This window comes from Caloenas nicobarica, chromosome 1, assembly GCF_036013445.1.
Source record: "Caloenas nicobarica isolate bCalNic1 chromosome 1, bCalNic1.hap1, whole genome shotgun sequence".
Lineage (NCBI taxonomy): Eukaryota > Metazoa > Chordata > Aves > Columbiformes > Columbidae > Caloenas > Caloenas nicobarica.
Genome location: NC_088245.1, coordinates 24,978,308 through 24,993,516, shown reverse-complemented (window position 1 = coordinate 24,993,516; position 15,209 = coordinate 24,978,308). Strand labels below are relative to the sequence as shown.

Sequence of the window (15,209 nt, the reverse complement as noted above, 5' to 3'; positions counted from 1 at the left end):
TTTTCTGTTAGTTTCTCACTAGTCTCATTCCACGTGTCAGACGTTCTTGAAACACTTGGGTTTACTCTGTGCTGGGATTGATGAGTCTTGTCTTGCTGAAAGGGATACTCACTCACCTGTCTTCAGGGTCTCGGATCTTTGGAGTCAGCAACTGTCTGAGTGTTGAAAAGAAAGATAATCTCCTCTTCATAATTGTAGTGAAAAGCTCTTATGGTTTCGAAAGAATCATGTAACTTCATGTAGCAGGAAGAGCAGTTAAGTTACAGATCAGCAATGCCAGTCCTTTCCAGCTCAAGGTATTCAGCTATGACTACGTTCATGAAGTATTCTGAATTTTGCAGCCAGGATACTTTTCATAGCAGTTTCCAACATATCCTTCTGCAGGACCATTCATTGAGTAAAGAAAATATACCCTACACACATAAATACGTGGTGCTGGGTGTTAGATGACATTTTGGCATAGTTTGGTTAAAGAGCAGACATTCCTGAGCATGCAGTGGTATTTGCTGCACTGTATACTTCTGTTGCTGCTCACATTTTTTACTGAAACCCTTTTTTCCTTCAACAGTCAACTGTGGTTGAAATTCAACCAAAGCCTATTTCATCAGCTACACAACACATCTTCCGTAAGTGGTTTTGAGTAAAGCACTGGCATTAATACAGTTTGCCTCAGCACTGCAGAACTACCTATGTTTGTCTTGACCAGTCCTAAGATTTTGGATTGTCATGCTAGGTCTAGGTCAACTATGGATTGGAAAATGAAGTTTTGCAGTTCACATCTCTTCTGTGTTTGAAGCCATTGAAACTTAACCAAAACTCTCATACTTCTTTATGCCTTCCTGTCAGAAAGTACAATGAAAACTTTCAACCAGTGTCTCGAAGGTCCTCTGTATGTGGCAAGCAAATACGAGGTCACATTGTCCATGCTTTGACTCTGAGCATGAGCCATCTCTATATTCAAAAGTGGCATGACCATGATGGCAACCCCAACAGTTCTGCAGTACAGGTGCTGGCATCACATTGCCAGTTTTTGGACAGGGTGGAGATCTGGCCAAGTATTATCTCTCTCTCTCTCTCTCTGCTGCCAGTCCCATGACCTCCTCTAACTCACTTTTGCTCCATAAATAAAGTTTCTTTCCTAGATAATTCCCTTTAGTTATGTCTGCTTTTGCTCATCTTCCATATTACTGGCATTCCTATTAGCTTATAAGGAACACTTTGGAAAAGAGTTTATCTACATTGGTAGCATGAGGTTCTTAGGACAACTTGGGCACTAATTCTGAGGACATCACAAACCCTAAACTACCACCAGTGCAAACAAAAAATCCTCACAGGTATAACTGAAGTAACATTTATTTCATACAAAATATCGACTTAATTTCATTCATCTTCATAAGAGTATATACACAGGCACTATTTTATCTATAAAGATCAATATTTATAACCAGTAAGAAAAACAAGTAATACTAGTAGAAGTGAAGATATTTCTCCTAACATCACGGTTACCTGTAGTGAAATTGCCTTATTATCTATCAAAGTAGCCCAAGTTTCACGTAAAATAAAAGGAGACTCAGTTTTTAAAAATCACTTAGGCAAATATGCACAGTTTATTTCTGACTTGAATTTAGATTTGAGAAACTGTGAATTAGGCAGAAGAAAAAAGATTACATGACTGAAACCCACGTCTTGCTCTGGTAATTAATCTTCCCAAAGCTTTGTTGTCTGGGGATTAGGCATTTATTTTAATTTAGTAGATAATCTTCTGAATGCAGAATACATAGAGAAAAGTTTACCTTACCAACTCCAGTGCACCTTTCCTTCTTTTTTTTTCCACAGCCAGTGTCTTAGCATTGAAAACCCAACCTGTTAAGGTATTCCCCCCTACCTAGTGGCTTTGAGAAAACATAGAGAACTCATACCCCAAACACCTAAATTTTTGGGCTGCTACAGTGAGGCCGTATGACTAAAGGATCAGAGAAGGATTCCAAACTATCTGATGTCAGGTAACATTTGAAAAAATTTTACAAACTCAACAGTTTCTTCCGTCTGGCTTTCCTTACACTTCCCAGTCTTGATGTTCACAAACTGAAAAATAAGCCTTATACCAAAGGACAGTGAGAAGCTTGTTGTTTGAAGCAGCAGAAGTCAGTACTCTGCTACCCTTTTTTAAAAGTAGAAGACAAAGTGCAATAGCAACAAACAGAAAGCTAGATGGTGCTAATACACTGACTTTGTGGTTACAACCAGATGTGCCGTGCACAAACTTGGAAAGACAAATGAAATCTTATAAAGAGATACAGAATAGTTTACATATGTAGATGAAGAAACACTACAGTTAAATAAGTATCTACTTATCTTAACTTTTGATTCAGGCAATTACGTTGTGTTGGTAAGAAATGAAAAAGAGCAACAGAAATCTCTCAGATAGCCTCCTCTCCCTTTCGTAAAAGAAAAATGCTACTGTCTTCACAAATAAGAAAAATATTTTCAGTAACTGCTGAAAAGTAATGTAGAAAGTTATTGGTTTTATCTCATGGAAAATAATATTAATTGAAAAAGTCTATGCTACATATTACCATATCATAACAAGTATTAGAAAGGATTTCCTAGGATGTTGGATATATACAGGTTTCTAACACTGTTCTTCACTTTGAAGCAACTATATATCTACTCATTCTAAGAGAAACTAAACTTGACACTTTAGCTTAGCCAAAATTTTGTTTCTATTTCATCTTCTTAGCATTGGTAAAACAAATAATTTAGAATTATTATGACATATCTATGTGTTTCTGCTCAGAGAAAGGTCTGCAACCAGTTTCACACAAAGGCCCAGCTGTGACAGGGAGATTGCAGCGCTTGCTAACTGTGATTGCATTCCTGACATCTTACTGTGTCTGCAAAAGTAACCCAGAATTGAATCATTTCAGTGTGGTCACCTTCCACATTTCTCCGAAATGATGATACTGGGAGCAGATCACCTTCAGATCAGCCTTCAGATTACACATGTTAAAGTCACAAAGCTAATTCTGTTGCTCTTTTGCCCTCCTTTGCTAGGTGGCCGTGGACAAACAGCACAGAAGAGCTGGTACCACCACCGCTCTGGCTAACTTCACTGTCCCTTGGGCTCTTAGCTGACTTACCAGCTCACTAGTAGCTGTGACAAGGGTTTCTCCAGGTGACAGACACACAGTACAGCCCTACCCACTGAGAAGCCAGCAAACCCCAGCGCTATCCTCAGCTCCGCCACTGAGTTGCCTGTGACCTTGTGTGATCTCTGTTCATGCCTGTGCTTCATTTCTGCAACACAGAGTTATACTCGACTTCCTCTCCAATGAACTCGTTTATCAGTGGGTGACAAGTGTCGTAAAAATGAGAGGGGGAAAGCACTTATCCTCTAATTCTGCATCTTGGAAGACTGCTAACCAGGGCATTCGTCTCAGAGATTTCCTCTAGCTCTAAAACTACAGCAGCTGGAGGAGAAACGTTATACTTCAGTCACGTACCAGAAACAGAAGCTATATTTATTGTTTATAAATGCTCACCTAAGAACATTTCAGTCAATTACAAGTGCACAAGAGAAAAAAAAATAGGAAATACATGGTGGTTTTTTATATTCTGAAAATACACTCATAAAATAATAATAATAAAGAAGGTGCCAGAGAAAAATTATTTCACATAGATTCCTTACAATCTTGGAGAGTACAAGTTTGAAAAAGTCATGAAAATAATTGCTTTACAGATGAGAGACAGGGAGAAAATCTGGGCATGTACATGCTCAAATGCTTGCAGAAACCATCTTCCAAACACAAAAGTTTAAGAAAGTAAAAGTATGACATTTCTAAATGCCACATGTCACAGCAGAAAGCAGAACAGAACTTATAAGAATGAACTTTGCCTTTCACATGTTGGAGAAAGCGCTGGACAAGAGTTATGCTGAAATGTTTTACTTCAAAAGTCAAACTCAAATAATACTACATTGTCATATTGCTCTGTTCAGGCTGTTCAATTTGTAAGAGTTTCGTTTTATGTTATTATTTATTTTCCTCCTTTCAGTATGACCATTAAGCATTACTAATCCTTTTACAGCAAGCTATTTGAAAAAAAATCTTAACTATTCCTTTCTTATTTCTAGATCAGAAGCAACAGAATAATACCCTTTCGTAGCCACTAGGCTATGCTAATGGCCAACTTAACTGACATAAATTCTACTTTTAAAAATAATGTGTGCTTTAAATGCACACAAATGTGCAAAGGCACATTAAAAAACCCACATGCATTAGCAAATATATTTACAGTAACACCCGCATCTTGAGTTGATTAAACTGTCCTGCTTGGGTTTTCAACCTTAATTTAATTATATGTTAAGGAGAGTCAAGTGAGCCTTCCTGAAGCAAACGGTACCTCCCTAATGCTGCTATTCTAACTCAATAGAAATAAACATGCTTTTAGCATTTTATACAGGAAATTTTTAGGTCAAATTTTGCTTATTTCTTCTGACGATTTGTTTTTGTTTCAAGATTGCAACAGAAGAAATTAATAGAAATGTTAAAAAACCTCCTTTTATATGGATTTTTGCCTTTACTACCTTCATAAAGATTAAAAAATATCTTGTATGTGCTCTGCATTTTAGACAAGGAAAAGGTTGCCACATTCTATGAGAAGAAGACAAATACATTACATATTATGAGAAAGGAATCTGAAGTATCATGAAGTGTTAATAATCAGAACTGTTCTACAAATCCCCATTAATGAGTGACATTTACCTTGCCATTACTCAGAATTTCTAGCTGTGCATGCTTCCCCTTGTCATCTATTGACAGAGTTTAAATAGAGGTGGATGCTTATGTATCCTTTAGGTTGTTTCATACTTTGAGAGCCTTTCATGCAAGAATTAAAAAAAAAAAGTCTAAAATAAATAAGAGGATCATGTTTACTATAAGACCTGTATGAGTCTTCCTTATTTTTAAAGAACATAACAGAATGCATAGAAAAATTATGGAGCATTTCCTTGAACAAGTGGTTTTTTTTAAAAATCACATTACTGGAGTAACACTAGATAGCTGTATGAACATCTCAACATAAACACTGGTGTAAACCTAATGTGGTTAGCAAAGCTACCTTTTTTCACAGAGGTACAAATGAGCTGCAATTAAGATTTGTAGTAGTGTTGAGTCATATGGATTTTTATTTCTTGCTCTTAGAAAGGTTAAAATTTATAATGAAAAAAATCCCAAGGTTTTTTTTTTTGAAACATAATTATTTGTTATGACTGTGGAAACTCAAAGAGGGAACATGATCTGAAGGTGCTGCAGTCCAGAATACTATTCGTGAATTAAAAATCTCAGTTTAAGACAGTATAATTTGTATATTTGAATATTCCTGAAGCATTTATGTGAGACAGGTTTCGAAGTCTTTCAGCATATCTCCTGTGTCAATAAGTCAAGTCAGTCTTAAATAGGAGAAACTTTTCTGAAGGAGTAAAACTGTAAACTCACAAGTAACTTGGGCCTGTGGGTTTTGCTGATGTTGTAGTAACTGAAATAGTTTAGCATAGCTCCTATATCTGTAAAACCAGTCTCTTATTACAATCATTCTTTTTTTAATCATGAGAGAGCATAACCTAATAACCTCCCTTCCCTCTTGGCAATTGGCTGTGGGGTAAAATTTTAATTCAATCTCAAATAAATTTTGAGATTCTCAGCTGAAAGGCATTTTCTAATGCCCACAGATTGCCTTTTTTCTCTTATGAGAGAAATATGAATCTTATATGTTAGCTTGTTAACTTAAACCGATACAGAAAACGTCAGTTGTCTAGTTCAAAGACTGGGCAAAGATAAAGCATAAGATGTTTCTGAAAAATAAACTGAATAATTAGAACTTAACTTAATAATCACACTAACTACATTAGAATTCTGTTATTAAGGCTGTAAAATTCAACTTGCTAGCATGATGAAATTCCAGCAACAAGGATGATCACATTCTTTCGCCCTTTTATCCCTCCCCTTTTTGTGCATTATATGACACTGTCCTTAAATATCTGACCACATACTAAAAATAAAATAAAAAAATAAATAAAATAAAACACATAAATAAACAAAAACCTCCCAAGCCTTTTCACTATCCAGGATAGTATCAGCTGCCTTCCAGTTCTTCAGCACTTTATCTTCTCCTATGGCCTGTTTCATCTCATGTTATGCAAGCATTGCTTTACAGAGAGAATCGAGTTATTTGCTTTTCTATCTCGTGCAGGTTCACCAGGAGCTGCAGAGCCTGGTACCACAATAACACTGCCCGGCAGAGCACGAGCCTTTGGCCAGGCGTTAGAGAAGTGGCTGTGCCCCACTGTCCCCAGCTCGTGAGGTGTGCAGGAACATTTTCTACCAGTTGCTTCCCAAGATTTACCTTCAAATGTCTAGGACAATGGGGAGGTTGTGTTATTCTCACTTCATAATGGGAGAACCGAAGCACTAAAAACTTTAGACTTCAGATATTAAGATGAAGATCTAATTTTTCAGACATTTGGACTCTAACACCGCAATGTATATTTACAGCCCAGTTTCCACCGATTTTGGCTAGCAGCTGTGAGTGTTGGGCACCTCTATGAAATCAGATTCCTGTTTATCAAACTGAGCACAGGAAACAAATAACATACCAGCAGTTCCTATAGGTGGAAACATTTCAGTCTCTTACAGGCAGGTCCTGCTGTGTACCACGAACAGGGATAAAACCCAGTTTTTCCAGGCATCCCTCAAATACCTTAACTACAAAATATTCCTTTGCCTTCCCGTAATACTGTCCATCATCCACCACGTGTTTCCTGCCTCTTCACAAGCAAGGATTTCTCTGATAACACCGCAGCAGTTCAGAACCAGAATAACTATAATCTGTGTGTTAAAGCAGATGGGAATCCCTCTTTAAAAAATAGCATATGACCGCTTAATACTTGTAGTCACCCAGGAACTCAGGAGAAGGTTGCAGAGAGTGTCCGGATGATGGCTTTCCATAACAATAATGGTTCCTAACTGTACACATTAATAATTCTTCTAATAATTCTTCCCTCCAAACATCATCTTCCTTCCTCTCACTGCAACTCTAGTGCTATCATAAAGTATTTCACCAACCTTTTCAGTGATTCCGGGAGGAGTTATTAACCTTTTATTTCATTTCACATATATTTACGGTGGAGGAGTCCACACAGCTTTCCCTCGGTGCCCTAACTTTTCTAAACAAATGTGTAGGTAATAATCACTATAGCTAATGGCTATAAAGAAAGGGAAACAATGACTGACCTTGAGCATTTTTGGGAGGAAGAGCAACAATATTTTTCTGTAGAACAGTGACAGCAGTGACCCTGAACTAAAATGAAGAAGCAAACAACTCTTCCAGGATAGTAGGATTCAAAATCAACATGAGGATGTAACCAGCAGCAGATGAAGAAAGGGATAATGATTTAATTAAATTACTGAAAGCAGCATTTGATTGTGCAATCCACTTAATGCTCAGACAAGAAGACTAGTGACATAGACTTGTATGGAAAAGCAAACTAGGAGGGTAGGAAGATCCTGTGAAGACCCCAGAAGAACAGCTCCCAGCCAAGAAAGCCTCTGGGGAAACCCAGGAGCACGATGGGAAGAAGCACTGGAGCCTTGACCTTGTTTCTGGACCCTAACTTGGGGTTGCAGACAACATGACCCCAACATCATCAGTGACCTGATCAAAAATGGGGACTTGTCCCAGTCACCTCTCGGGACAGGTGCATGGGAGCACAACATCGCTGACGTAGCTGTAGTGTGGAGTATGCAACCGAACCAGGCCACGTGCAAGTGAGATGTATCTGTTGTGTATCATTCATTACTGAACTTCAAGTCATCCCATCCCCATGGCTGCCTTTTGACAAATCACTGAAAAGAGCAGCAGCACCCCTGCAGCATTCACTACTTCAACTGGCTGAACACCTTCCAGCAGCAGGAGATCGAAACCATGCCAGTGGACTGAAGCTAGACAAGGATGTGCCACCGTTACCAAACCATTTCAGAGATGTTTGGTGACTGCAAATGAGTGGGGTGCAGGGTGAGGACTGACAGAACATCATGCTTCAGTGGAGATAAGCACTTTTCTCTCCTCCCTAGGTCCCCTCCACTAATGTCAGCCCAGTCTTCCTGCTCTTTGCTGCCACAATGTCCCATTTTCCTTCTAAGTTTTCTCAGTCCCAGCCTCCAAGCACAGTAGCTCTGGTTGCCCCATTGGCTCCACAACTGGTTTCCCTTTCTCTCCTCCCAGCTCCTGGTCACCAGCCACAGGTCTCCAGCCAGCAAGTCTCATTGTTACAGTCCCGACCATTTGTCTCTCAGTTTCCCAAAATGAGGGCTGAGGTTAATACCTGGGAAATTTCAGCGCAACCAATTTGCCAAAACTTAAACAAGGTGGTTTTGTTTTAAATTATTGAATCTAGGAAATTTTGGCAATTGCTGTCTGTATACAAAAAAAGGAACAGACTAAAAAGAAATGTAAATAAATTCTGTAAATGTAAATTAATTCTCCATTAACATGTTGAATAGTCCTTTTTTTTTTTTTAAATGTACTTCTACTTAATTCAGAAGGTAAAAGGACGGAAAATAGCTCTGGTAATTACTGTATAACAACAGGTACAGCCTTGCTTACTGTTGGCAACAAAACCTGTTTTTGCAATTGGGATGAGGAGCAGCGGTGGCAGTTGGGTGGGGGAGCTGCCTCTATGAATAATCTGTTCCATTTAGTTTCAGTGTTAGACAGAAAAAGCTCCCTTAATTGGGTATTTGTACGTAAGTTCTTTTCAAAAGAAACGCCACACAGCGGACAGGGTAAGAAAAGAGGAGACTGTTGTGCGTACCATCACATTCAGGTATACCATTAACTCTATTTTAATGGAAAAATATGTTTCTCCTAAATATCTACTCTTTTTTCCAAAGTGCTATCAATTGTGACATTCAAAATTAGTTTCTAAACGACACTGTACTCTTAGTTCTGCATTTCAGAGTTAACTCATCCTCTGTCTTTACACATCACTGAACATCTGAAATGAATGTTATTCCTGACTATTCCTGACTATGTATAAAATAAGGATATTAACACCATGTCATACTATAGGAACTGTTGAACACATTTATAATGTTTTACAAACTTTGTGGTTTTAGCTACATATGTTTAAACACAAGCACAATGAGGCAAAATAATAAATACAGCCAGCCAGAAAACGGACACTTACCCACAGTGCTTCATGTGAGGTGGTTTATCCATTCTCACCGCCAGTTTAATTTTCAAGTCACTGTCCTGGCTGTTTTTGGGGACTATCATTTTATGCAGATCAGGTGACTTTGGGCTATTGGATGTTGGATACAATACTACCTGCAGGTCATAAAATAAAAACTTCGATGAGCTGATACAAAAAACACCTGCTATTCCTTAATGGAAACTTCTAATCAGTGTAGATTCTTATTGCATCTACTCCATTCTGAAAGATGATTAAAAACGCTTTCATAAATCTAATAAACCACTTGACTCAATCTTATTGTCATAGATGAATTTCCAAAATGAACTCATTCATTTTCTTACAAGGGGTAATTTTCTTATTACGAGTTTATAAAATTTCCTCCTCTGTTAGTTCATTCTGAATTAACAGTTTTAAACAAAAAGGAACAGTTGACACTTGAAAATGGTCATGTACAATTAAACAAGAACCTCAACTTTTACATTACTCAGTGCTCTGCTGGAAATGTCCTATCAGAACAATTTGCTGTAGCATTCTGCAACAGATCGCCCCTCCAGCAGTGACATTGCTTGAGTCAAGAGAACCAAAATGTGTTTTCTTACAAACTCCATTTTTTGATCATTAGCGTTCATAAAAGCCAATTACAATAAAAACTGGAGAAAGTGGAGATTAATTCCAAAGCATGTTTGCTGCAAATGGAATATAATAAATGTAAGATACTATGTCCAGTTCACTTGTGATATGAAACAAATATTTTGTTTAATCTACAGTGGCAGACATAGAAAAGAAAAGAAAAGAAAAGAAAAGAAAAGAAAAGAAAAGAAAAGAAAAGAAAAGAAAAGAAAAGAAAAGAAAAGAAAAGAAAAGAAAAGAAAAGAAAACTACACTGAATTTTAAATATTTATTTTTTAAAACATTTATATAAATTTGAGAGTTTTACTAACTAATCATTAATTTTACGTTAATATAAGTGACAAGCTGTTAAATACTCATTTATTTACCATCCAGAAAGCTTATCCATTTATAGTCAGTACAATTAAGCATTATTATTTTATAAACTCCTTACCCACAGTCCCACATTTAGCAGTTAAATGCTGCTGAAACGTAATTTCCTTTCATTCTTGCTATAAGCACTACTTTTTAATCAATCTAAAATATTCTAAACATGCTATTTGGGAGACTTTCATAACATTCAATGAGTTCTGAATTACCATTATCACGAAGCAGTACTTCAAAAGTAACAACACTCTGAAAAGCAGCATTCTTCACATCTTTTATTTCTTGAAAACTAAAGTTAATCATAACATTAACCATCTAGTTAATCTTTTATACACAGTCCTTGTGCCTTGTGTCACATATGTAAACCACAATATATTCTCCTCTGTGTTATTAGGAAAGTTAAATCAAGGATTTGAGTAAGAAACTCCAGCCAAGCATAAATCTAACAGATATTATTAAGCCAAAAATATTACAATAGTGTCATTCAGATCTAATAATCAAAGATGACGTAAACTGAAGGGCTTCAGCTTGTTATCTCAGTATTTTGCAGAAACACGTTCCTGCATCCCATTAATATCAGAAGCTCTAGCGAAGCAGAGAAATATGATGTATCACCTCTCATCAATTGTGCAACCTTTACAACACCAGTGGGAGAAATAACCTGTCAGAACTATTGAGTATGTTCAGTACCTTTTAAAGAGATAGGAAAAGAAAAAGTATATTCTGGTTTTAACAAATCAGGAGGCTGCTATTTGTTTTTTCTTTTCTTTTTGCAAATGCGTAGTAAACACTACTTATGACAGAGCTTATTCTTTCTTTCCCAAGAAACAAGATGATTTTCATTTTGAGTAAAAGCCATCTCTTAAAAAAACCTTAAAAGCTTTATAAGTATGGCAACCTTTGAGTTCTGAAGCATCAAACAGAAAATGATTTTTAGTTTGTTTATCTTTTTAAATGCAAGATTATATAAAGAGAATTATTACTCATTCCTTGCATTTAATCACTCGGCATTCACACAGGACTGTAGCTGACGTTATGAATTTTTCCTTTTCTACAGGCTGCAGTTCCTGCTATCCTGTACCAGCTTATAACAGCTCGTGCATCTCAAGCAACACCCTTCTCCTGTCAACTTATTGAGTTTTTAGAATGCAGATAAAAATATGAGCAGACAAGTGTATAATTAATTCATAACTTCAGTACTGACAATTCCTTTTCTGAATTTTTAAAGAAGTATTTTGGAGCTTTCTTTTCAAACCTCTCACAATGAATAAGTATCTGGCAGAATATTTGAGTATGCACTGTGTTGTGTTTGTATTACACCTTGTCATGCCTTCCAGCATTAAACAATGAGAGCTAAAAGAACTTTGTCATCAAACTTTTTATCATTATACACAAACACACGTACACAGTTGCACACAAAACATTTGACAGGCATTAATTATCTTCACAAAAAACTTTATACCAACATTGCCCTTCAGGGCAGCACTAACCATTGTGTACCATATCATCAGGTGGCATGAACTATAAGGTCCCAAGAAATCTGTGAAACCAAAACACTGGGCAAAATGGTCCTTGACAGGAACAGTAAAACGTTCCTGAAATTTGTACTAAAAGCATCCTCTCCACTATGGCACACTGCACTGCAACGTCATGGAGACACTTTCTAGGCTATTCTGCCTCAGATTTCCTTTAAGCACTGCTTAAGGGATTTTTACCTTCTAGTTACTGTTCTATAATACACTTTAAAAAATAAAATAGTATCAACTCAAATGTCTTCTCTAAGGGATACACTTTCACTATATCCAAACAGTGTGGTTTGGTTGGGGTAATTCAGTAAATTCAATCATCTCATGATCATTAAAAATACTCAACCATGTGGTCTGATTCTGTCTAGTATAACATTTCCTCAGACCACATTGAAACTGAAAAAGTGGAAAGTTAACTTTATGACTCTCCTCATTTGTATGTAAAATAAACACAAAAATCTTAAATAAAGTAACGCATTTATGGGTTTGTGCAAGATGATGTTCTCAAAACACTATTTCTTAATTGTGAAGGACCAAAAATGTTTGTCTCCTGCGATGACAATACAAAAGGTTAAAAGATATGAAGCTAGTATCATTTGATGACTTGACTAGAATTTATTGTGATTCAGTTGTGTATCAAGTCCCCAGTAGAAGAAGTTATTTGAAGTACACCTAAACCAAACAGTCAATCCCGCCAAGCAACTATTAACCCTCCTCTACCTTTGGCACATCAATCATATCCTCTTTTAAAGGGATGAAAGAAAAGTTGAGTTGTCCAAAATATTCTGAAAGCTTGAACAAACCAAACTTGGGACAATCTTGCTTTCTTAGAGCAGATAACCAAGCAGAAAGTTCAGAGTCAAAAGCACTGTGCAGAAATACCTCCTAATCAGTATCCCCATGTTCAGATAAAGCTCTCAAGATAACCATCCCTGGCTGCTGTCGTCCTGTTTTCAAAAGAAAATGCAGCCTTCAAAAGGGACCAAGGAAGCTAAGAGGCAATCAGACTGGCAAGCCGTAAGCACACCTGAGAAAAATCAAGAGTCAAAATAATCCCTTCTCTTTCCCTCATCCCACACTTACGGTGGAATTCAGTTTCAGCCAACTCATGTCCTCACATCCTGGCTGCTCCCCTTCCCCGTCCTCTATTCCCACTCAAAAACGTGGTATTCAGGAGTGGAACCCAAGCGCTGGAGTTACTCTTTTTACCCAAGTATTCCAACTGAGATAGAGTTTACAAGTTGGGGTGGTCTAGGACACATTTTGAGACCATTTTCAGATCCTGGACACCAGACCTTGGTAATCATGGTAATTCTAGGCAGACTATGCTGAGTTTTGGCTCACTGCCAGGGGCAAAAAAGATGAAAGTGAAGATCTGCAGCTGCTCCTTAATGCTGTGGCTGAGAAGCAGATGACACTTCACATGCTATTACAGAAACCCATTATTTCGCCTTTAGTAAAGCTCACACCACACAACCTTAAAGAAAATAAAGGTGAGCCCATCCCTGGAAGTGCTCACGGCCAGGTTGGATGGGACTTTGAGCAACCTGGTCTAGTGGAAGGTGTCTCTGCCCATAGCAGCTGGGTTGATGATCTTTATGGTCCCTTCCAACCCAAACCATTCTATGATTCTGTGGTATGAATCTTCATAAACCAGTCCGGGCCATCTTCAAAAAGCAGACCAAAGACTCAACCTGTCCTTATCCCCAGGGAGGTGCCCGATGTCTGGGGCTGCCCTGGTGTCCCCCATCCTGCCCTGCTCCCTGCCACCCCAGGGAGCCCCTATTGCTTCTGGCACCCACCTTCCTGTCCTTTCTTCAAACTGCACGGTCCCAAATAGGAAAATCACAAGATTTTATGAGACAAAAGGAGTTTGCATGACTGATGTGCTCTTCCAGAGCACAAATGGCACTACAATTTTTTTTGCCATTGACCAAATCCACATTTTCTTTTTCCCTCATTCCACACCTACGATGAAAAATTTTAGCCTCAACACTTAAGGTCTGGCTAAGTTACAAGCAATTGACAACTGAATCTTAACCTCACATGCCCTTAATCATAAGTAGCATTGCAAGCTCTGTTCAGAATAACCAATACACTCATGGTTATGCAAGAAATCCCACGATGAACTGGAGAAACCAAATTCTTTAACTCCTGTGCTCTACCAGAGACACTTCTAACTCAATTTGTGATTACTTAAAACTGAAAATCAACAAGTGCCCGATACATAAGATCATACACTCCCTCAACTGCATTTGTTAAAGCTTTCATCACGCAACAGGACTAATTCACTCTATGGAAGGCCTTTCCTTTCCTGTTTTAAAATGTAATGATTTGAAAAGATGCCAGTGCAAGCAGAGAGGACAGGCAAATTTTATGTTATGAAATAAGCATCCATTATTATTTGGCACATGCAAATTTATGCTGCTGGTCATTGTCTGAGTAAAAATCATAGGAAGATCTCCTACTTAAATACACTGTTTTCCTGATTTGAAAATAGCATCACAGACCTAAGATTACTGAAGCTGGTTTGAGGTAGGAAATAGATTACTAGTAAAAGCGTAGAAACCCTTTAATGTTTATGTTGTTTGTATAACTCTGGCCCCAAACTTACTAAGGGGACACTTACCTGTTTTAGACAGAGATGTCTACTGACTCCTCTAAAGTCACATTCTCCCCTAACTTGAAAGTTTGGAGCTGTTCTGAGTTATGTCAGCCCCTCGCCCAAAGACAGGTTAACATCAGAAGGCCAGAAGCTGTTGCCAGTGTGACAAGAACTGAAGCTCCCCGAACACCCCAGGCACAGCGCTGCCCTCACGTCCCCTGAGCTCTTCATATTGATGCCCTGCAGCCAGCAGGATGAAGGAAAAGGAGCTCAAGGGAAGGGACAAGGTTGGAGGCAGAAGTGGGAAAAGGAGACGGCTCTCCTGAAAGTAACTCCCTTAGAGAAGTTCTCATCGGGGGAACCCCTAAAGAAAGGGTTAATATGAGCTTGATCACCAAGGGAGTTTATGAGTATTTTACACAAACTCCATCATCTCACCTATTGAGCGATCTCTCCCTTTTCAGTGATGATTGTATTACAGCTGAAACACTGAGACAAGGCTTCAGGTAACAGGTAGTTAAATCGAAGAGAAAAACTGAACAGGCTCATGGTGAAAGAACTATCTAAAATCATGTTGCTGACAAAGAACTGGAAAGACTTTGCAGTTTATACAATCAATGGGCCTCTGATGATGCTGCCAGCTGAACGCTTACCTTAATAGATCTTAGCAACTGATAAAAGTTGTCTTTAAGTCCTTCCCAAACAGCCTATCCGCCTAATCTAAGAGAGAGCATGTCTGAATGAAAAATATCTCAAGAATTTCTGACAACAGGCGTTTTCAGAGAAGCTACTGAGAAAACCCCTGTTAGCGTGGAAACAATAACACTCAGCC

General features: G+C 38.0%; 1 protein-coding gene across 1 annotated transcript in view; it reads right to left on the bottom strand.

Annotated features, from left to right (window-relative positions):
* The window catches only part of CADPS2 (calcium dependent secretion activator 2), a 308,472-nt gene that overhangs the window by 138,453 nt on the left and 154,810 nt on the right, over positions 1-15,209 (bottom strand). The window contains exon 8 of the mRNA XM_065627091.1: positions 9,245-9,384. Within this exon, the coding sequence (XP_065483163.1) occupies positions 9,245-9,384 (140 nt within the window). The remainder of the gene's footprint in view (positions 1-9,244; positions 9,385-15,209) is intronic.